The sequence below is a fragment of the Lytechinus variegatus genome, chromosome 17, assembly GCF_018143015.1.
Source record: "Lytechinus variegatus isolate NC3 chromosome 17, Lvar_3.0, whole genome shotgun sequence".
NCBI classification, from domain to species: domain Eukaryota; kingdom Metazoa; phylum Echinodermata; class Echinoidea; order Temnopleuroida; family Toxopneustidae; genus Lytechinus; species Lytechinus variegatus.
The window spans coordinates 17390095-17415345 of record NC_054756.1 but is presented as its reverse complement, the minus strand read 5'-3'; the positions used below and the strand labels follow the sequence as shown (position 1 = coordinate 17415345).

Below are 25251 nucleotides of genomic sequence, written 5' to 3'. Positions count from 1 at the left end.
CACTTGTATACTGCAGGCTGGTTTGGACAAGATGACAATTTTGAGAAATTTGCGATCAATATATTTCATAAATCGTTGAAAGTAAAGTGCGAAAAAACTTACATAAACTTTTAAAACTAATTATTCTATTTGATGCATGTATGTTCAGAAAACCCAAATTAAATGTTGCTGTTTTTATAAAATGTCCAGACTTTGGACCCCCCCCCCCCCCGAAGCGTAATATGTTGTTTTTCCCTCATACATGTACCTTTTGATATCTTTTTCTTTCCTAGACTGTGTCAATAGCTGAGAAGAATGCTATAGATCGAATCATCGATACAGGGTCTCAACCAGCTGGTGCAATGGATTATTACATAGTGCATAGTAAGTATTTTGTGTACCGGGTATCCATTTTCCTGCTAGTTGGTTTCATAATTGTTAATCATAAGGCCAAATTTTGAAATGATTTTAGCAAGACAGTTTTATGTTGAGGGAAAAAACATTAATTGATTAATCGTATCCCCTAGACTTTCATTGGAATAATTAGTATTATCAGTAGTATTTGTATCTGTATTATCATGGATGCTCATGGTACCTCATGATATTTTCAGGATGGGGCAATTGCTTCCCAGCCTGAGGCGCGGTTGCATAGTCCTAGCAGTAACATATGCCTTCTTAACAACCCCATCTATCTCCATATTTTTTACCATACATTTGACAATATCTTAATACTGAAACCCACATTGGCGGAAAGAGAACTTTTAGAACCTTGTAAAGCCAAGTTTTATTGATCTCATATAAAAGACAGGAGAATTTGTTCTTCACTGGATTGGAGTGGGTACTACTGGATTTTTTTTTGTGTGTGGGGGGAGGTGAATTTTCTCTTAATATATCTGTCAATCTGAACATCCTTTTTAAGCAAATTAAAATTCACTTTCTTTATTTCACAGAACTATATCTGAAGGGTCTTGTTTATGTTGATGTGCCAATTGAAGATGATGATTATATATCAGGTATAGTGAAAACCTTATTTCATTAATGTATCAAAGTCCTCGAGACGTTTTATAGTGGAAATTAACTCCATGGAACTCTATATAGAGTATAGGAGTAGGGGGGCATGATATTAAGGTCAGCATACATATATGAGTCAGACATGCCATGTATAGAATTGGCATAGTGTTACTCTGAGAGCTGCACAAATACCATTCCTGCTTCCAGGAAGACAAAGTGGTCTTGATATATTGAGACATTCTTTGGATAGTTTAAAAACGAATTTTCAGCAAGACTTCTTTATCTTGTGCGATTACACCATGTGCATGTAATCATTTCTAAGTGCATTCAAGCTGTCATATATAGTACATGTAAATACATAGTTTGGATTTTAAAGTGAACTGTCATCTACAAAACCCCATCATTTGGCAATGTAACTATTGAGTAACATTGGCTTAATATATCACACATTATGGTGTTTCTCTGCTTTGTGCAGTACCTCCACTGGAAGGCTTTGTCATGAATCGTCTCCAAGGTGATTACTTTGAGAAGCTCCTGTATAAAATCTTTGTCTCCATCGATGAACACACAACAGTAGCAGAGGTGAGCAAAGCTACATGTACAAATGCCTAAATTAATCGAATTGGTGACTATCCAGAGAGAGTTCCATGACACAAATAATCAGTAATTGTATTGAATAAGTTTTCTGTGTCAATGAGATTTGAGGATTACAGTAGCTTATAACAGTTGTTAGTGGAAATCAATGACAATCTGCTTTATGAAAGGCTTCCCTGGTGTCACGTGGGTGAATTTAGGGTGTTGTTGGGTGAATTTCTCTCATTTTGATTTTCTTGCAGTAGATATATATTGCAACCGTATTGTTACTCAATGAAGGAAACATTATATAACACAAATGCATATTTGTCATTGTCACAATTTGCTTGTATGTGTATTGTAACAATGACATGACAGCAATCTCAATTATTTGAATTAATTGTAATCTAAATTATTTGATATTAATGCAATCTGAATTATTTGATATGATTGCAATATAAATCATTTGATGTGATTGTAATAAAAATTATTTGTTATGACTGTACATTTGATCTTAAGTATTTTATATGATAAACTGTATCAATTTAAGTTAGATGATATATGGTTGTAATATAGATAATATATAATTGTTGTATAAATTGTTTGATATGGCTGCCATCAAAATTATTTGATGTAATTTCAATATAAATCATTTGATATGATTGCAGTAAAAATTATTTGATATCTGCATTGTCTGGTATGATTGCAATTTGAATTACTTAATGTAATTGCTCTATAAATCAATTGATATGATTTCAATGTAAATTGCAAATCTGTTTGATAATGTACTTGTACATGTACATGTAGTCTAAATTGCTTGATATGATTTTAATTTTCCTCCATCTCTTCAAAACCTCTCTTTTAGCCTCTTCAAAAAAATCTCAAAACACACTTATATAACCATAAACCTTAACTTGTCTTATGCAATTAACAGCGCTTTGTATCCTCTGGAAAAAGTGCTATATAAATCCAATTATTATTATTAGTAGTAGTAAGTTAAATTAGTTGATATAATTATTATGACTGCAATTTAAATCATTTGATTTGATTTGAATCTTCCAGCTTTCCAATGTACTCCAGATTGACCTTGGTCTAGTAAAGAATGCCATCTCCATGTACTGCAGACTAGGTTTCGCTAAGAGGAAAGGACAGGACCTTGATATGGAAGCGTTACATCCATCGTGGCAAGACATTCTTCAGGCAAATGGCACCAAGAAGTATGTATATGTTTATTCTTTGCAATATGATGGCGACAGATTGTAGGGATAAACATTTTTGCCAGAGAAAATAACCAGAATATATATGCAGGTCCTCATTATACCTCCAATTATTGCTCTGGGAGAGAAAAACGGGGCTTACCACTTTTGCAAGTTTAACAGAAAATATGAACTTCTGCAACTTTCTTTCCCTCAAAATCATGGTTAATAATACTAGGTATAAAATATACTTTTGTTTATTCACATTGGGATTAGATCTACAGTTCAAGATGATCTGCTCCTCATCGACTGGGGAGCTGCTCACACCACAAACTCTGAGAAGACCTCCCCATCCAACGAGGGCTCCATCGATACCTCTGACATCGCCAGCATCGATGACTCCGACGTTTCGACATCAGCGATCACGGCGACTGGAGGACATTCAAAGAGGATAGCTTTCCTGTTTGATTCCACCCTGACAGCGTTTCTCATGATGGGAAATTTATCTCCGGTAAGATAGATTTTTTTCCCCTCATATTTTGTTTGCACAGATGATTCAGGATAATTGATATTGTCCCTTTTTTTTTATCTTTAGTCAAAGTCAATCCCCTTGTATCTCAGAAGTGTTTGATGATCAGGGGTCCGTTTCATAGATAAAAAGCTACAACTGTTGTAACTTTGCCATTATGGCAACTACCACTGTAACCTTGATTTTGATTGGCTACTGAGCCCTGTTACCATGGTATTTGCCATAATGACAAAGTTACAACTCTTTATCAATTGGGCCTCAGGAGAGCGAAAGGTGCTGCCATAATACCTTCTTTTCATTTTTCACAAAGACAGATGCAATTTCAAGATGACTAGACTAAAAAAATGTTAAGCCATTTGAAAACAAAAAACCCACTTATTTCAAATTAGGTTTCTTAAGAATCTGACTGCCAAATCCCTCCATGCGACATCAAAATTTGCTGTTTCCTGCATTATCATATCTATTAGCAATTCACTGAGCTTCTTGTACCTTTCTTTTCACAGGGTCTGAAGAGTCATGCAGTCACTATGTTTGAGGTTGGTAAACTTTCCGACGAGTCTCTGGACAGCTTCCTTGCCGAGTTGGATCGGGTAAGCTAAACGTTCTCATACCCTTGGAATCATTTCAAAGCAAAAACAAACCACCTCACTCTGCATGCCATCTCTCATTGGCAGTGTTATAAAAGCTAGTTTTGTAAATATGCCTTTGAGATTACCATGAAAATAGTGTACATTTCAGAATAAATTTGGCTTGCATTCATGAATGGAGAGATGATGCAGTAGAAATGTGCACAATGTCCTTTGTAAACAAGGAGAAGCACAGTGAATTTTCAAGACAACGATGAATGCTTGAATGTACATCATAGCTAGAAAATATTTTGAACAAATATGCGGTTTAGATTTTGACTTTGCTAGCTTTCCATAGTTGTGGTTTGATCATGTCAATCTCAATGCTTTGTAAGACAGGGCACTGAATTCACGATATGGTTTGTATTGATTTTTAAATTTATTTTTCAGGTTCCTAAAGACAGTGTAGTGGAAGGAGAAGCACAGCGATACTTTGAACATGCTGTCATACTCAAAAACACAATCACATTCCTAAGGTATGTATTCTTACCCTTATTCAATTAATTATCGACAGTTGAGGGATTTAGCGATGCTGAAATACAGTTACACCTGTAAAACAGTATCAGCTTATATGGGGTTATTCTTATAAACTATGTATTCATCCTCTTTCATTCTTATTTTACTTCTGTTTTAAAAAGTAAAATGGAAGCAACTGCGGAATCGATTGGCAACCAAAAACTTAATGGTTTATGTAATGCATACAATTTACACATGTACCTGTGTAAGATAGTTATTAATGACAATGAATTGATTTGAGCTGCGTAGCCTAATCCTCAAGCGGTAGCTCATGCGTACATGTATATTATGCTGCATACTGTCAGAGGCACTGTTTCTGCCTCAGGCATGTGCAGTATCTTCTCTTTTCCCATTGCTCTTCTTTGCGCTTTGACATCTTGATGGCCTATCAGTGGGGTTTTTCATAAAGATTTAAGTGTGACTAAGTTATGTTTATTGCCGACGTGCACATGATATAATTTAATATAAGCGCAGTTAATCCCATTAATACACAGTAGCGCATGTCCTCTTTAATGGCATGATCTAACTCGTATTTGACATGTACCTGTATCACATGTATCTGGGTATCAAAAAGTGCATCTTCAAGCTAAACTTATATCTTTTTGTAACACCCCCATTACTAGCAAGTACAAGTAGTTACGGGAGTCACATGCCCCTGTTCATTATTATTACTGTCAGATTGTTATTAGGTTGATCTTCCTTTACTCAAAAAACAACTAACTTGGCCTGATAAAGAATTTGTAATGCCATGAAATTACGATTACTAAAATGGGTCTAGGTAGAACACTGCTATCATCATTTCTGTATGCTTGTATTTCAGATACAATAAGGACATATCCCCTGATTCTGACGGTGTGAGTAAAGGTATGGGTATAGATCTGCTAAGGTGCGAGAGCTTACTGGGTCTAGAACCAGCTACGTGTGCTCGGGTACTGCAGAAAAACTATGAGTAAGTAATAGCAGCCATACCACAGGATTTTTTTTATTATCATTACGGTATGGTTATAAATTGTGCTGCCCACTGGACCAAACTTGGTTGATATTAAGCTTCCTGAAGATATAAAAAAATGTACCTCTGTCAAGACTTTCAAAAATCTTCAAAATTTTTTTTTTTAACTCTTGGCTCTTTATGCGCCTTGAGCACTCTACAGAGTGGATTTGGCACTTCATAAGTCACATTAGTATTGTTATCAAAGTTCTTTAATCTAAATGCTTACAAATTCTTGTGAAATTCTCGTACTCATGGTGAACTGTGCACTTCTAGATGCAGTTCATTGCTAACTGGTAAAAGGAGTTTCATGAAATCCTGATAAATGCTGAAACTCTATAAAAAAAGATCCTGGTAATTCATTTGTTGCTAAATTCAATCTAAGACACCTTTCCTTTCCAAAAATATGTCATATTTGATCAGAAGAAGAGTATAAAATTTTATGACTTGCTAAATTTGGGGCAAAATGCAAAAATGAACATACATTGTACATGTAAGTTTAAATAAACTAAAGGAAGATGGAAATTAAAGCAGGAACTTAAAAAAAAAATAATATAGCTCTGATTGGCTCTAGCAAGATGTAACATTTCTCTGCTCATTGCCATTTCTAGATTTTGTAGTACCAACCATCCTTTCATGAATAAAAACTACCGTAAGTAACGGTGTATTAACCGCACCCGTGTATAAACCGCACCCCCAACTTTGGACCAAAAAAAAAAAAAAAAAAAATTCTCATATTTACATGCTTATTTGAGGTACGAAGAAACAAAACTAACTTTAAGATTTCAAAGTATCCAAAGAGATTACCGGTATGCGGAAATCTGCTGTTCTTGATCAATTCATCTACAAATATTAGAAAGAACAATCCCGACAATATTGGTAACTTATACACTCACCTCACAGTCACAGTGTACACACACACAGCACTGCCATTACATGTACATTGCAAACTACGATACAGTACCAGTCATGCCAGTACATTTTATCAAATCATGATCTGTGTCTTTCCCAGCGTAGGAGGAAGAAACATTCACATTTCTTGCATCAAAATCTCACAATCAATTTCAGAAATTTGATGTCTTAGCATGAATTTTGGATACGGGATTACAGGAAGGTTCAAGAAACAAAGAAATTGACATTTTTTCCAGTTGTTTTTTACGGCTTTGTGCCGTCTCTCTCGTGCGTGGCTTACATGGTATCTTATGAAAAGCAAACAGGAAGGAAAAAAAAACAAGCTGGCGCGAAACGGGACTTTGAATAGCTATAGCGCCAGCTTAAGTCGCACTATAACCACATTACAACGCAATCTCTAACCTCACTCAACTCTCACTCAGCGGTGACAAAATATTACCGAGTATGCTTGGCGTCTCTTTTAAATTAGCCAGGGAACTTCACTACTTTGAATCGAGAATAAAGTCAAAATTAGTGTCATGAAGGTGGGTGCGTTTGTTATGGACAATATTTAATTAATCGATTCCCATTACCCGCGGCTCATACCCCTCAAAACGACATTGCCTGGGCGGCTACACCCGGCCACTCGATGTGTTGTGAACTGGCAGACAACGTACATGTACGGGAGGGGTTACGGCGGGCTGGCTCAGACCCGTCACCGTGTATAAACCGCACCCCCGACTTTTGCTACTATCCCGCCGAGAAAAAGGTGCGGTTAATACACCGTTACTTACGGTATACAAGCAATTTGTACAAAATGTATTTAAGTAGCAGTATTATAGATTATTTACGTTCAATCAATGCATCACTGTATGATCATAGCAGCAAGGATCGCATTATTGGTTTTGATGTCACCTCAGTGCATAAAGAGGCTTTGTATTTAATACAGCAGTGTTATATTAACCAATCCTCACTGCTTATAAGCTGCGTAATCGACTGATTTGTACAGAATGCATTTAACCATTGTCATTGTATACTTTACAGGATTTTGGTATCGATGGCCCCTCTTAGTAATGAGATCAGACCTATTAGTAGCTGTACGCCACAACATATAGGACCTGCTATACCAGAGGTTAGTCATATGTATATAATTTTTTTTCTTTGCAGTACATGTATTTATACTCCTCTATATAATATAGTTTCTGAATTTTATTTATTTCTGAATTTTATATTATTTGAGTTTTGTTTTTTTAATGTGGAATGTAAGGGAAATGATGTGGTATGGTAGAGTCAGTGAAGGGTTGTGTTGATTATAATTGAGTCAAAAGAACTGAACTAGGTATATTTACATGTATTTATCATCGCGGTGGGGCACCAATGAGGGTACGGATGAAAGCAATCAAGATATGAAAAGAAGGGGAGAGAGAGAGAGATAAAAGGGGGATAGAAATAGTGAGAAAAAGAGAAGATAATTCATTGCGTTCAAAGTCGATGTTTATTGTGCATTTATGTGTGTGTAAAAACCTATTTGAAAAAAAATGAAAAAATTAGAAAAATGGAAAAGAGGCTATATAAATCATGTGTTATTATATTATCATTTCTGCGGACATTTTCTTACATATCACCCATCAGCAGGGGACGTCCCCAGTCCAGGGGAGTGTTTCATCAGCATTTTTGTCTGGCAAGATGTCAGATCTGACATCTCTCTCTGACTCTGACTGGCTGTGAGTGTGAGGCACTGTTACCATGGTAACTGTCGGATAAATTGGGACTTGTCGGATAAAACGTCCGACATGTCCTTTCATGAAACGCTCCCCAGATAACCATGCCATGACCATCTCATTTCAAATCATCATATAGGAAACTCATTATTTGTCAATCAAACTCAAGTTGTTTGTTAAATGGGTAGGTAGTGTCCTTGCTGTTAATAGTGACTTATGTTTAGAAAATGAGCACGGGGCTCATTTCATAAAGCCATTTGTTAGTAACGCATAACTTTACGAGCGACCGGTTCTACTCTTTTGACCTCTACATGTATACTGAGCAACTAAGAACATGTCCCAGTGTCATGCGCAAAGTTGTTCATAATCATAACTTTATATAACATCATGAAACACCACCTCGGTTTTAATAATTAGGGGATAAAATTTAAACTTTGTTATGTAGGACACCTCACAAAAATGTCCCCACTATTGTCACAGATCGTCAAATCAGACATGTGTGTTTATTTTTGTGTGGGTGTATTTGAGCATCCATTGGCGATACAGATACACATAACGGTAGATAAATATTTTCTTCAGAATCATTACCTAATTGATATTACATCTAATATAGGATTATGCTATAATTCATCAATATTTTGTGTTTGTTTGTTTACATCAGGTGAATTCCTTGTGGTTCAAGCTATATCTATACCACCTTGTAGAGAGTGGTCCTCCGTCTCTCCTTCTAGTCAAAGGAAGCAGGTTAAGATACCTCCCTGCAATGTTTCAGGTAAGTTGTATGAACATTCTAGGAAAGTTTCTTGAACCTTACAGCGATCTGTCTATTTATTTATTTATTTTTATTTATTTATTTATTTATTTATTTATTTATTTATTTATTTATTTATTTATTTATTTATTTATTTATTTATTTATTTATTTATTTATTTATTTATTGTATTTATGTATTTATTTATGTATTTATTTATTTATTTATGTGTTTTATTTATTTATTCATTCATTCATTTATTTATTTATGTATTTATTCATTTGTTTATTTATTTATTAATTTATTTATTTGTTTATTTATTTATTTATTTATTATTCATTTATTTTTATTTATTTATTTTTTTATTTATTTATTCATTTCCAGGCAAGAAAGCATGACTGCAATAGAAACATTATAAAATAAATCTGTTATTTTAATTATGGCCATGTGTGTGAAATATAGCCATAAGCATTTTTTCAAGGCCATCTGCTGTCCAGGGTACAACACAATCGGGTCTGATCCACAAAGACTACACCCGTGAGCTGCAAAGCAGAGATGTCCTTTGAAACTCGACTAATCCTCTCTATCAAAATGGTAGAAACAAATTGTAAGCTGTCTTTAAAGACTGCTTGAGTCGGAATGTGATTGAGGTTTGGTCTGTACAGTTGGTAGAGCAGGGGTTTCAGATTCGGGTGACCCGGGGTTGATTCCCACTTGGTGCGCTAGTGCCCTTTGGTAAGCCATTAATCCTCATTACCAGGTCCCTTGAAGAGGACTTTGAGTCGTTGATCCTCTGGTTGCTTGCATACAAGCATTTATGTTTCACTACCAAATCCCTTAAATGCCCTCTTCACTGTACAATCAAACTTTTCTATGTGACCACCTAAGGGAAACCGATAAAGAGGCTACTGTAGACAGGTGACTTTATTATTATAGGCAAAAACTCCTTTCAAAAGGGAGGCAGTTTTCATGGCCGCTAAAAAAATATATCCAGATTACTCTATAATTGTATTCCCCAAGGGGTGCTACTGGACAATACTTGAGGTTCTGCAGAGTCACACTGCTGCGTCATATTGTCATCAAATTTGGTACCCACAGGCAAAATGTGGGCATGGTCATTGTCACGATAATTGTATTTATTTGTCAAATTTCTGTGTGAGCTCTATATATTGCAATGATAGATAATGCGGTGGGTTCGGGGGATACATGGGCTCGGCTGTGCGATACGCGTAGCATCTCTAGTTTTGAGTGTAGTTTATCAAATTTTGTTCAAACTTCAACCTGTATGCATCTTTTTGTTTATTCTGTTGTCATTTTAAACAGCCTTTCATTTATTTTTCCTTTACACTAAATAGTCTTCATAGTTTATCAGATTCTGTTCAAACTTTTCCCTATATAATATGCTTTCTTTTCTCCCTTTTTTCCCTTTCAAATATCCTTGCATTTATTTTCAGGAGTTTGATCGGTTATTGGTCACAACATGGGGCCACGATCCAGGCCTGGTCAGTACATCAAATGCCCTCTTTACAATAAACGATGCCCTCGCTCACTCAGCTGTGCTGATTCAGGTGAGTTTCTAAAAGTCCTTCAGGAGTATTTTAATGTTCTACATGAATATTTTACGTGTACTTTCGATTATTCTACAAGCAGTATGTCTACTTATCAGAGTCCTATACCTTCTGGTGTACTGTCAGTTTGGTCCAACTGTTTGGTCTACTTTAAATTTGGTCTAATATCCACTTTATACTCTAATTCTTATTCACTCTAATGCTCAGTCTTATTTCCACTACGTCTGTATATTATTTTCAAATGCAAATTTGTTCATATATTTAAATATGCAGACCTCTTGATGTTAGACCAAATGGATGTTTAGAGGAAATGGGTATAGTCCAACTGCAAATCTAGACAAAATAGTATGGGCTAAATGGCGATTAGACTAAATTCTTAGTAGACGAACTTGTATTAGACCATGTGGGATGAGACAAAGTGGAGATTACACACACCAGGGGCCTGTTGCATAAAACTTTTTATCTGAGAAAACTATGGTAAACACTGGAAACTCAGGTTAGTCTGATTTCTGCCATTGACTTTAACACAGGGCAAAAACTCTGGTAAAAACAACCTGAGTTTTCTCAGGTAAAAAGTTTTATGCAACAGGCCCCAGGTGTAGACCAAGTGGCAGTCTAATTTTTGCATTTTTGCAGTGTTATTTTTTTCTAAATGCATCTCTAAGCCTATTTATTGATTTATTTTTTACCCCCTTTTTTGCATTCCCCTTTATTCCAAAGTGCAATATTTTGTGTATAAAGAGTATTTATATATTTGATTTATCTCTTGGGAGCGGCATGTGTGGGGGTTCATGCCTTCGGGCAATAGTGCTGACTTTTGCTTTTGTGCCCCAAGACCCACATGCCGTTCCGGCATTTCTTTGCATGTTCATGTACTGAATTTTTTTTTCTGATGTAATGTGTTTTACTTTTTTATATTGGTCGAATAAATAATGACCCTTTTGACAACCCACCCCCATGAGAAGTTTTCGGCCGATCTTGTTTTTTTTTTTTTTACCTGTGTAATACTCAACATAAACAAACGGCAACTGATTCTAGCTGCATTTGGGTCTTTCCATGAAGTTGGAGCACAAATCAAGTGTAGGTCAACCTAAGTTTTATTGCCATAATTTGACTTAATTTACGACCAAATGTAAATATCCCTATGCTGCACGGACACCGTGTCCATGTAACGGCGTTATTTTGCTAAATGAATTTATGAAAATTCAAGCTAAATGACCCCAAAGTCCCCCAAAAATATATGGTCTTAATACAAATTTAAAGCCTTGAGGTGCCTCACATCATGTCTTGCTAGAATATTCATCAGGGAGTGGAAAATGTAAAGCAAACAATGCAACCCAATGATAATTAATCTGCAATGGGACATGTTCCAAGCACCTTAAAAACTGGATTATTATTTTTTCTGTTGTTTTTTTATTGCAATTGTAATTTGCAGGCGCATGGTTGGCTCAGTGATGGGGAGACAGTATGCGTACCATTTCCTTTGGATGAAAGCTCAAGAATAGGTATGTGGCCTCTGGTGTGTTTTCATGAAACCGCATTAGGGATACTCTGGCATTTGAATATTAGATGAGGAGGCATCGTGGTCTAGTGATTATGACTCACATCTCTCAATAAGAGGGATGTGGGTTGGAATCAGCGTTCTCGCCAGTGTATAATACGCATGGTTCAAACACCATGCGTGCGGAAATGGAAATTTCAGCGACATGCGTGGAAAAATTAAATGGAAATATTCAGAAAAAAATAATACACCATGAACTCATCTTAGTGATATCAACTTCATTTATCGGGTTGCTCCGAAGTCCCACCAACTTAAGACCACTTACAGGCCTACTATGGCTAGGAAAGTGGCAAGGCGCCCAGCTAGCTCGCGGCTGCTATTTCGGGCATATGACGGCACGTAAGGTCGTTCCGTTGCCTATTACCCCGTTTGCCCCGCACAACACACCGGCTATGCTCCATGGTGAAACGTCAGATCACAGACTCACACAAAACTTACATGTCGATCTACACGCCATTACGTTGTTTGGTGTTGGAACACACAGTCGTAAATCACTAGGAAGTGTCTGATATATTTTGCATTTGTGTATGTGCACGAAAGCCACACGCATGCGCTCAGCTAGCTCAGCGAATTAAGTTGGATGACACGTCTCGACTCTATTGACCAACTCCATTACATATCACATGACCCTCAATCATGAACGCTGTTTTGTTCCGAAGTTGAATGCATTTCGTGATTACCCTTTTCTTGATGAAAAGGCCGTCGCTTCAGCACTCCACACGGGAGGGGTGAACCCCCACTCCCGCACCCACCCCCCAGGAGTGGCAGCACAAGTCCCCGACACGGGTGAATTTCAGGGTTCCCACGGTCATGGAAAATCCTGGAAAGTCAGGAAATTTGGAAAATTTGTGAAAAGTCATGGAATTGCATTTTCCTCATGGCTATGGCAGCTTTACGTTTTGTCGTGTCTCGCAAAGTTCTCTCATACTTAATTATATCCACTGGTGATATATGATTTTGTGTCTAAACTATGGTTTCAAGGGTCAAATTATATATAAGGACAAGTTACAATGACACTCATTGGTCTAGTATGTTCAAAATTCCAAGATGGCTTCCAAAAATGGAGTACAAAATGTCTGATGTTTGTTACTTTTTTTTTATTAAAGGACATAGTTCATTCAATATCTGTCTGGGGAATATGAGTTTGGTGTCTAAACCATGGTTTAAAGGGTCAAGTAATACACTAGGGTTAGTTACAAGACCAGTCAGTTGTCTGTATGTTCAAAAATCCAAGATGACTTAGTGTTAGGGCTAGCAAGGTTGAAATAACAAAAAAAGTTTTTTGTGAATACATGTATAACACAGCCACAATCCACATTCCTCACTCAAAATACTCATGGCCATGAATAAATTGATTGCTCCTGACATTAAATTCGGACAACCAGACTACAGAAAATTTCATCTTATTTGCAATGATATAAGATGTTAATCAGTCAAAGTATTTTAACATGTCACATTTTGTAACCAGTTTTGCATTCTTAGTTGTTTTTAGAGAATTTAAATGTCAAGTTTAGTACAATTTTACTCAACATTCATGGCAATTAGTTGACATATCAAGTCACAACTGATCAAGCACTACCAGCATGGCTATCAGAACACAATACATTCATAAGGTTCTGAATCTCTTAGTTACACAAGATGTTTCAATTGCTATTTTAGCATCAAGTAATGTGTCCTCTCTGGAAAAGTTACTTGAAAATGAAGTTTAATGAAATACCAAAATAGGCATCAAATGTCCAATTTTCAAGATATCCTCATTATTTTTGGAGCATATAGAGAAATACACTTGTTAATTTAGCTGGTGTGAGTGGGGTCCTCAAGTTGTATCACAAATGGCCTCGTTTTTTTGTAATGTAGAGTGAAATGCAGCACTATGTTGAGAATTTTAGGATGAGGATATTTTTGTTAGCCTTTATTTTTCATGTCATCTTATTGTAAAACTAATGTCACTTTTTTGTAATAATTGGCTCATGTGTGACATATGTAAAGTGTTTCATCTTCATATAATTCAGGGTTCCCCCCAGAAATTTGAAAACAAAATTCCATGACTTTTATGTGGAAGTTTTGTAGTAAAGGTGAATTCAGGATCCTAATTTCAATATGCCTGGAAAATTTGACATTTACATTTACATGTATTGTATAGTTCACTTTTGTGACAAGATCTGCATGCTATGCTCTGAAAATTTGGAAATAGTTCATGGAAATCTGTCAGTTTAAGAAATTACATGAGTTTGTGTTCAAGACAATTTTGAATCTTGATGTTGGTGAAACGAAAATGGCACTGTACCCTGGTCAGAAACAGACCATATACCAATGATAATACATGTAGATGTACATGTCATGAGTAAGGCAGTGGGTGGAATGGATGGCTGTGAGGGGAGGTTATGGAGGCCATCATAATGTGTCTGATTTTGGAAACGGTGCCAGAAAGCAAGTCATGGAAAGCAGCAATTTAGTCATGGAAAAGTCAGGGAAAAGTCATGGAATTCTGTTTTCAAATTTCTGTGGGAACCCTGAATTTTTTTCTGGCGAGAACGCTGGTTGGAGGACCAGCCATGTTTTTTTCCACCAGTAAGAAATTTACCCACATTGTGCTTCACTCAACCCAGGGGAGGTGAATGGGTACCAGGTAGGAATAATTCCTTGAAATGCACCGAGAGCTGAAAGGCTGCTTGAGCTACAGCTGGGGTGATAATGATAACAACAATGCACCTCAGAATAGGCTATTTCTAGATAGATGGCACGATATGAATGCCTATAATTATTATTAGTATTATTGATACAATAAAGTCTTGAAATCAAACTGAATTAGTTTTGCAAATTATACTCATCAGTAAGTAAATTACTAGGAATTATGGTCAAAAGGTACATGTGCAATAGTAACAGTTGTAAACCGAAGGAGGTAGTCAGGGATGTTCCAATGGTTATGAAGGTACTCATCGCATTGCAAAAATCACAAAATTTATCAAAAAATCACATCTTTATTTCATCCTCCAGATGGTATCTGCCTTCCATATACATATAATCTGATAGTGAATTTAAGTATTGGCATGCACCTCTAGGGGATATATTACAAAACCAAACTTACATTTGCTTTAGGGAGGTATGTATTGCAATTTCCCGGTAGCTGAAATCTGATTTTGAAAGTAAATTGTTTAAGTATGCCAACAAAAATAAGCACACAGGAGCACATTTTATGATATACCATTGAGAATAGCTTCATAAGTGACAGAGTGCTTCTTACATGTATTTTATGCCAAGCAAGTACTGAGGGTTTACTTATTTTCTACCTAAACCATGTCGTGTAGAATATTCATTTATGTACAGATATTAACACTTTGTTCTTCTTTTGGTAGGATAACTGCATTAGGAGGAAAACTGAACATGCAGCTGTGCATTTCATGTTATTGACTGCCCTGTTACTTGTCTTCCCCTTTGCCTGTTTGCAGGTTACCTAACAAGGAGTTCCATGCACACTCACAGAACAGTCAAGAAGCTTGAGGATGAGCTGGACCTCACCCACTCCTGTGGCTACATCACCCTCCTCAAATCAGGCTGTCTGTCATCTTCGCAGCATCCTCAGCCAAGTAGCCAAGATGGCAAGGATGGCCCCAACGATGACGAGGATGCTCAGAGCCGGCTGACTGCATCGCAGCTCAGCGAGGCGGCCGATGACGAGGAAGGTCTGGGGGAGGCAGCGGATGGTGCAGAGAGCAAGAGCCTGGATGTGGAGAAGGCTAAAGATTCGATGCAGCTACCGCTAGGATCAAGACAGGTATGCCCATGGGTTGATTTGATCTTCCAAACTGTCCTTGTGTTTAAGCTGGTGTAGCTCTTCATGCGTTACGTTCGCATTATTGCACATCCGTAGGCGTGTTTCGTTCGCATTTTTGCACAACCACACATTTCCCATAGACGTCCCCTGTCCCATTGTTTTTCGAACAATTGCATGCCCCGGAGCATGCCTATAGCTACAATGTATAGCCTGGCGCTTTTGTATACCGTACATGTGTACCGATCGATCGCGCGTGCGACATTAGTTTAGCGTTCGACGGATTATCGCAGTTTACAAATTACAGAATCGTTGAGTTTTCCCCAAAAAATCAATACATCCTGATCACAGCCAGGAAGTTCATTGAAAAAGGAGAGGAGAAAATCAATAAAACCCTCACAAACAATACCATGGCCAGGTTTATTGTTAGGAGTCTGTGACTCATGGCACGTATGTGAATGAGAGGGGATCACTGCTAAAATAATGCAACACACGGGGTTTACGGGTGAACGCATGAAGAGTTAAAGCGGTTTCTCCCGAGGTTACAAAGTACACCATTATTACCGCAGCTTTAGCTCAAACTGCCACTTTTTTCATCATCGCCAATGCATTCAAAGAATGGACCCTATAGGGAACCCTTTCACCACATTTTGGTTGAGGGCAGCGCAGTTTATTACTGAAGACTGAAAAACAGGCTGGGACTAGGATTCAAGACTCAAACCTCCAATGCTCTGTTTGAAAGATGAGAATCATGACAGTGCCAATGGATTTTGCTTGGTTAAAGACTCTGCTAAATCCGGTACCATTCTTGCCTTCAGATGGCCACAAATACCATGGATATTATACAATTACCTTTGTCCACTACCTTTACTTATAAGTTTTTGTAGGCTTCTTTTTTAATAGACAAAAGACTGTTGTTGTTGGCTGGAAATGAAGTCCTCTCGGACTGCAATGTCAACAGTCTCCATCTGAAGAAGTGTACTTCAACGTAATACACTGTCCATTAAATTCTTTATGAGGAAGCGACTGAATTTTCTAGATATGCTCTCCTCTTTCCATGGATGTCTTATTGTTAGCAAGGAGAATAGATTGGCCTATGTAATTCAATTATGATTTATTATAAAAGTGACTCTGCCTAGATCAAATGTCAATACCACAGATATTTGTTTGACTCGGGCGAGATTTGACTCAGAATATGTAAGAAAAGACATGTTTTGCATATTCTGGTTTGAAATATTCTTTCATCAGGCAGTTACTTTACTGATGGAAGGTTGACTTAAGCAGAGACTACTTAATTATGGTTATTTCATTTTGAAGGTACCGGATGAAAGGGAGAGGATCAACTCTGAAGAGCTGGAATCAAACTGGGTTCTCTTGGACCTTAGCTTCGGGGTCCCTCTCTTTGATGAGGTGGTCAATCAGGAAGTTTGCCAGAGGATAGCCGAAAAGCGCCTGTGCCAGAAGAAGAGCTTGGAGTGCTTACTTCATTCAAGTCGGAAGCTGTCACTCCAACTGCTCAATTTTATTGCAAGGCAACAGGTGAGAAATGATAGAGGGTTTTAACGAAAAAAAAATTAACTCATATAATAAAACTGATAATGTAACTTATAAAGCATGAAATGCACTCTTTAGAGTACTCGGCATTTGATTTATTGATGATGTTGGTGATGATGAGCAGGATTTTTAACAAATAGCTCCAACAAAAACGTTGAAAGGTGTAGTTTCGCCCCAAAAGGACCATGGTCTGATTTGTCTTGTTGAATTTTGATGAATCTTAACTAATGGTTTCCATAGTTGATTTTCATTGGATAAATCAATATTCTGTGGAAGACCAGTCATAGAATGTAATAATTTGCTTTTCATAGTTGATATTATACATGTAGATAAATACCAGTTGTGGTACCCATTTCAAAATGAGTTCAAGCAGAATCTAATGAAATTACATGTACATGTACCACTAAAGTGTTTGTATGTTACAATATGTGCCAAATAGCTCTGGAAGAAAATGCTTAATTGCTGAGAAATTAGCAAAATAAGCACTGAATTCCATCAAATGTCGGGTATTTTTCGAAGCAATATTAATACACTGTCCCACATATGCTTTTCTGTGTTAGTGATCATCAGAATTATCATTTTTTTTTTAAGGTAAGAAATCATGATTTTACAAAGATGAGTTCACATTAATGGACCAGATCTAAATATATTATGATATTTTGACAATGAACATTGATTTAAGAGACTTTCTCATGAATGTTTTTTCTTGCATGTTTTTTCTTGCATGTTTTTTCTTGCAACTACTGCCTTTTACCTTTAATTAGATGCATCCCAACCCTTTCCCTGATAAGAATATTCTTTTCCCTTTCAACCTTCTCCCTGTCACAGGACTTACCCGTGGTGCCAGACTTGCCGGCCGATGCTGCCATGATGCCGTCATCGACCCAGCGCAGCCAATCACCGACCCTTCCCTACCCCACAAGGAATCTGGTATTCCATGACGGCAAGCTAGGCGTTTGGGACCCCACAGCTAGGTGAACGCCTATACCCTACTAGTGCTGTAGCTTACTAGACAAAGCATACATGTGGTCCTCAATACACAAAGCTTTGCGAATAATCGTGCAACTGTTTTTGTGCCTCTGGCTGCTCTAGATGGATGCCGGAAGCATTTTGATGTGTATCCGGGTCGTCAGTATGTCTACCCCATTTTCTTTCTCGAGATAGTAAACCCTTTGAGTGCTGATGTTGTAATCTTGCACATTCGTACAATTAAATCCAACGATCATAGTAATTAGTTTTCTTCCCTAACTTCAAACTAGATATACAATAGTTCTTGGATAGCAACTATATAAAAATAATCAGTATCAATGTTGTGATGTAGAAATTTTGAATTAAAGAAAATAGCATTGAACTAATTGTCATTATCATCCCCCAAAATCAATTCAGCATGCAAAGAGCCTTGAGGAACCACCTCCAAACTCTGTCCACGTATGCATACAGTACAGAGGATGATCTTGGGCCCCCGTAACACAAAGGTTAGCAGTTAATCGCGAAATGAAATGGCCTATCAAGATCATCGTTGCATGCGCATTTTACTTGGTGGACTGACTAGGAACCAATCAGAATTTTTCTTTCAAATTAGCGATGAATTGCTAACCTTTGTGTTAAGCGGCCAATGTTAGTTTATCTGGGTATTAAAGAAGGGTAAAGTTCTCAAAGGTTCTTATATTCCAGAGAATATATCTTTCTCACAATAACTGGAGGGAAAAAAAAATGAAGGATCAAATTCAGACTTTGGTTTTGCTGTTTGAGATTGACGATGGTCTGATTGGAGTTTGATCTTCAGGAGCAAAATACTGCACTACTCTATGACTGATCCAGAAGATCACGTTTTATTCCATATTCCAGGTGAGTGTCTCATGAAAAAATTTTACCAACAGGTTTTTGCATCTGACAAATCTTCTTGATTTTGATTTAAAAAGCACTGTTACTATGGCGACTGCCAGATTAAACGTCTGACGTCCTTTCATGAGACGCTTCCTTGGCGTTTGTAGAGGCACGCAGGACTTCAAAATCATTTTCAAAAAACATCTCTCCGACAACTGTTTTGTGGCCAGCTTTGTGAACATCCCTGCTATTAAGTGAGTGTTCTCGGGACTGCTTTGACTTTTAAGCTACAGCACTAAATCTTATCTAATCTTGTGATCAACATGTCTTTACCATGTCATCTCAACTGAGGAATTTGGTGCAATGAAAAAGTGTAATTGGTTATGATTTAGATTGTATTTCTGAAGCCAGATATGACAGGTGTTCCATTTTTTTTTATATAAAAATGCACTATGGAGCTTCTAATTTGTAATATAATGGCATCTAAATCACACTGAAAGAAAGATGTCTAAAATAGTATATACATGGAATTCCTGTGAGAACATGTAGAGACATTGTGTCATATAATGTAATACATACAGGGTAAATGTACATGTATGTATTCCCGTAACACAAAGGTTAGCGATTAATCGCTATATGAAATAGCCTATCATTATCATCATTGCATGAGCATTTGGCTCAGTAGACTGACTGGGAGCCAATCAGAATAGTTCTTTCAAAATAACAATTGATCTCTAACCTTCATGTTACAGGGCCCTGTTTATTGTTGATAATAGATCACTAATCATGACATCATCAAATCTGTAAATACATGTAGATTTCAAAAATATTTGTAATTATTATGGCATTTATCACTTATTACTAGACCAATCCGATGCACAAAAATTTCCCCTTTTTTTCTGAGATCCACAATAAGTCTGTGAGGGTGAGAGATAACTGTGATGCTGTGTGCAATACATGTGTTCAAGTAAAGGATGTAGTCGAGGCTGGAACTTCTCCTGTAGTCTTTGTACAAGTGACTTGGGCCAAGGCCGGCAAAATGTTGACTCATGGCCAGCCTTGACTGCTTCATGCTAACAAATGTTTCAGTTCAATGGGGGATACTTTTTAAATGGTTTACCCCCTTTGTATTTATCTTACCTCTATTTTCGAAGGTTGAATAAATAGATTATTATAGGTCTGTACTTAAGTTATAGAGACCTGGGGGCATTATCTACTTTTCATCCAACCCCCCTTCCTTAAAAAAAAAATGTTGCTGTGAAATCTTACGGACTTCATTGACTGGTGGATATTTCATAAAGCTGTTTGTAAGTTAAGAGCAAATTTGAGAATGACTGGTGATCCTTTCGTGTGGTAATTGATGTAACACTAAAATGTTCATTGGTGATGGCTTAGCGCGTAAGAAAGGTTCGCCAGTCGTTCTTAAACGGTGTGTGTTTCAAAAAATCTGTTCATAAATTACGAGTGAGTATACAAATGTCTGGTGACCCTTTCTTAGAAACTAAATCAACACCAATGGAAATTAGATGTGTATCGCTTACCACAAGAATGGATCACCGGTCATCCTTAAATTCGCTCGTAACTTACGAACAGCTTTATGAAACACACACCTGGTGGGTGTTTCATAAAGCTGCTCGTAAAGTAACGCACAACTTTACAAACAACTTGAACATGTTGTTATTTCCTAAATTAATGACATAGGGATGTATCATTTAGCCCAAGAAGGGGTCACCAGTCATCCTTAAAGTCGCTCTTAACTGACGAACAGCTTTATGAAACACACACCTGGGGGCCGTTTCATAAAGCTGTTCGTAAGTTAAGAGTGACTTTAAGAACGACTGGTGAACCTTTCTTACGCGCTAAACCATCGCCAATGGTGTATACCATTTACCACAAGAAAGGATCACCAGTCGCTCTTAACTTACGACCAGCTTTATGAAACACACACCTGGTACCTGATTCTTACGAACTGGATGCCCTGTTTCATTTGGTCCTAATGATCATTGGACCAATATTGCACAAAGATCTGATGCTGTATGTACAGTTTCAATACATTAAGTGCATTTAACCAAAGTTCATCACTGAATCATTATTCTTGCTTTGAAGCCAATAAAGTAGTCATGTTAATGGCTTCCAAAGTATTGCAAAGATCAAAATGTCTGAAAAATAAAATGGTAAAAGTGAATTAAAGGGGGAGAGACATGCTTCATTTGGTTGTTGAACTATTTGTAAATTTTACTAGAAATAAATTGTCATAATTTGATTGAGCCCTTTGGAGCAGATTTCATTTCAATATACACATGAAACACATTTTCTGTAGTTCTGAACCTGAGGTAATAATGGTCTTTGTCACCAATCAGGTTCAAAAGCCTAAAAAAATGATTGAATGAAATCACCGAGGGAATATGTACATGTATGCAGGGACAAGCATGCATATTTCTGTCAAGTCGGGCAAGTCATGACCAAGTTCCAAGGGGGCCAAACAACTCGTGTGTACATAAACGTACCGGATAATTCTGATGAAAGATGAATACAATAAACAGAGGTGGCATACAATTGCTTGAACAGAAATAGACAAATATAGATTTTAAGGAAGATGTAATGAAGAATACTGCTAAGAAATACACCTTCGAAAGGCATTTCTGGAGCAAGAAATTACACGACGAAATTGAAATAAATTAGAAGTAAAACGTGCTGACTTTTCAATGTCTGAAGGATTTTGACATCAGAACTCAATGATCACCAGCATTTTCTGATCTAAGTGTACATGTATCTTTTATTTGCATACATGTAATATGCAGTATATCAATCTATACACATAGTTTCTTTCTTTTAGGCCTTCATTTATTTCAAAGAAAAATCATTGTTGCGTACAATCTGGGGCCCGTAACACGAAGCTTATCAATCATTCATTTTGCGCCTGATTGATTGACATCTACTAATACACAATTAATCACGAAAATCAAGCATTGGATTAATTGCTATCTATTGTGTTGCGGGACCCTGATGTCAAAATTGAGTATCTTTTTTCCTTTTATTTTTAAGTTTGTACCCCGTTGAGTATTGTGCTGCAGGTCAAGTGTATGAAATTATAGTGCGTAGAATCAGTGACCAAATGTGTATCATTCTTGAATGAAAACTTATAGACAAGGTGTGATGTTTTGATCTACATTGATATTGTAAATATTGTATGATACTGACTGCAGTACTTTGCTTTTAATTTCTGGTGTTTTACTTTCATCTACAGTAATGAGATGCATTGATCTTGCCATATGATTGCTTCAGTAAGTCTTGACATGTCATTCGATAGTGCATTCTGCTACATGTATGTACACGCAAGTGACATCGATCCTTCAGGTTAATCTTGAGAGACTGGTTGACTAATATGTATTCAAACCCATGAATTAATCAGTTTTTTTGTCTCACCTGCGAAGCAAAGTGAGACTATAGGCGCCGCTTTTCCGACGGCGGCGGCGTCAACATCAAATCTTAACCTGAGGTTAAGTTTTTGAAATGACATCATAACTTAAAAAGTATATGGACCTAGTTAATAAAACTTGGCCATAAGGTTAATCAAGTATTACTGAACATCCTGTTAGAGTTTCATGTCACATGACCAAGGTCAAAGGTCATTTAGGGTCAATGAACTTAGACCATGTTGGAGGAATCAACATCGAAATCTTAACCTGAGGTTAAGTTTTTGAAATGTCATCATAACTTAGAAAATATATGGACCTAGTTCATGAAACTTGGACATAAGGTTAATCAAGTATCACTGAACATCCTGCATGAGTTTCACGTCACATGACCAAGGTCAAAGGTCATTTAGGGTCAATGAACTTTGGCCGAATTGGGGATATCTGTTGAATTCCCATCATAACTTTGAAAGTTTATGGATCTGATTCATGAAACTTGGACATAATAGTAATCAAGCATCACTGAAAATTTTGTGCAAGTTTCAGGTCTCATAATTAAGGTCAATGGTCATTTAGGGTCAATGAACTCTGGCCGAATCGGGGGGTATCTGTTGAATTACCATCATAACTTTGAAAGTTTATTGGTCTAGTTCATTAAACTTAGACATTAGAGTAATCAAGTATCACTGAACATCCTGTTCGAGTTTCAGGTCACATGATCAAGGTCAAAGGTCATGTAAGGTCAATGAACTTTGGCCATGTTGGGTTTTTTGTTGAATAATCATCATATCTCTGTAAGTTTATTGGTCTAGTTCATAAAAAGTGGACATAAGAGTAACCATGTATCACTGAACATCTTGTGCGAGTTAGAGTAGTATTGAAAGTCAGCACTGCTGCTATATTGAACCGCGTGATGCAGGTGAGATGGCCAGAGGCATTCCACTTGTTTTATCATAGTTATCACAAAGAGTGATTACAAATATCACTTTTCTAAGGGTTGTTGATAGTGTGAAGCCCAGGTTGTAGAGAAGATTTTGTGATTCATGTGCCAGCTTATTATTTTAAAACTCATATCCTACAATTGTGCTGTGACTAGAAGAATCATTAAAAAAAATGATTCTACGGGAGTTAGTCTCCAGGCACAGACCTTAAGTTTTTGCAATTGGCATAGTGCATTAAACAGAGTCTGAAGTATTGAGACTAGATTCATTGTGTACTGCATTCGCCTTTACCACTGAGAGAGAGTTTGGAGTCTAGTTTTCACTCTAGACATGGTGTAATTAGTTGAATTGTCAAAATTGGGTCTGTGCTTGCAGACTAATACATTTTTAAGGCTTTCTTTTAACATTAGCTTTTTTTCCTATTATGAGCCCGTAAAATTCCTGTCATAGATTTTATCAATGCATATTTCATGTCCAAAAGGGATGAATAGATTGCACATATTGTGTCCCAATACTTTCTACCCATTCCATGCCTGTTGAGCGAGTGTATTTTTAAGGGCAATATCTTGGGGACCCAATTTATTATTTTAGCTTCTCAAAATGTAAATTGTTGCTGATTTACATTCGTATTTAATTTTTAGACCAACATCTTTGGTACAAATTGTGTTTTCCATGTATGATATGATATCTCATATAGTGTTATAATGAGTTAAAACTTTCGAATGGACATCATTTATAGGTACATAAATCTATATATGGACTTCTTAGTTAACAAGAGGCCTTACACGTTACAAAGAAAGAACAAGCAATTAAATTTGAATTTATAGAGGTGTAAATTTGACTTTTCTGAATGCATAGATGTTCAAAATCATTCAATTTCATTACTTTTAAAGTTTTGCCATGTTAGCCACTCATTCTCATTGCTTCCAACCATCAAACTGTTTTAAAATACAGCAGTATCATCTATTTCACTGTAGAAACAGAAGTTATGAAGATGTTATTTATTGTTCTTCCTGTTTAACTCAAATATGTTGATGAGAAAATAAGACATATTCATATTTTAAAGATCATATACAGACTCCACAGAATATCTGCCTCATTGAGTTGAAGGGGTTGTCAATCTCATTATGTATAGAATGAATAAATTATTTGAAGATATATTTGTTGCATGACACACTTTGAAATGACCAATGAAAAATAACTTAATTGAAAGGAAATATTATGAAGAGATGGATTGATACAACTGTATGGACAAGGTCTTCTTATTTCCTTTTTTGATAACACTGGAGTAGAGTCTTGTCAGAATATTCCATTTTCTAACAAAATATACATAGTGATGATAAATCTTCATTGTTTGAACAGTGGACAATGCTAAATCTTTTTTTTTAACAATGTGATATGTCAATACTGTATCAAGTCAGTATAGCAATTTAACTGATGAAAATACAGCCGAAAGAATTGTTTGCCAGCAGTATTAAACCAACTCACAGTATATTTTTCTTTCCTTGCTTTGAAAGATATTGAAAATACAAAAGCAATCAATGAATGATTCCTAAATTGGTGTAAATTAGTCTGTTAAAATGTACAGAATAATTTGTGAGTATATCATGGCAGATGACTTAAATGTACATTCGCTTTGTGTATGGATTTCTGACATAATGCTTGATATACATGTACGATCTGTAATTTGCTTTATTTCTAGACTAGTATCGTTTGTGTATATTGTACATGTATGTAACTATATATATATTATATAAATTCGGATCTGATATATAATTTGTTCCGGAAATAAAATACATATACTGCAGTTAGATACAAGAAATGTGCTCTC

General features: G+C 36.5%; 1 protein-coding gene across 2 annotated transcripts in view; it reads left to right on the top strand.

Annotated features, from left to right (window-relative positions):
• The window catches only part of LOC121430774 (protein FAM91A1-like), a 31929-nt gene extending 11050 nt beyond the window's left edge, over positions 1-20879 (top strand). For both annotated transcript variants that reach the window (XM_041628166.1, XM_041628165.1), the window contains 15 exons: positions 273-363; positions 930-992; positions 1466-1572; positions 2626-2780; positions 3036-3270; positions 3792-3878; positions 4305-4390; positions 5251-5379; positions 7354-7441; positions 8692-8802; positions 10236-10349; positions 11785-11854; positions 15360-15685; positions 17000-17221; positions 18065-20879. In XM_041628166.1, the coding sequence (XP_041484100.1) occupies positions 273-363; positions 930-992; positions 1466-1572; positions 2626-2780; positions 3036-3270; positions 3792-3878; positions 4305-4390; positions 5251-5379; positions 7354-7441; positions 8692-8802; positions 10236-10349; positions 11785-11854; positions 15360-15685; positions 17000-17221; positions 18065-18214 (2034 nt within the window). In that variant the 3' untranslated portion in view covers positions 18215-20879. The remainder of the gene's footprint in view (positions 1-272; positions 364-929; positions 993-1465; positions 1573-2625; positions 2781-3035; positions 3271-3791; positions 3879-4304; positions 4391-5250; positions 5380-7353; positions 7442-8691; positions 8803-10235; positions 10350-11784; positions 11855-15359; positions 15686-16999; positions 17222-18064) is intronic.
• The last annotated feature ends 4372 nt before the right edge of the window (positions 20880-25251 follow it).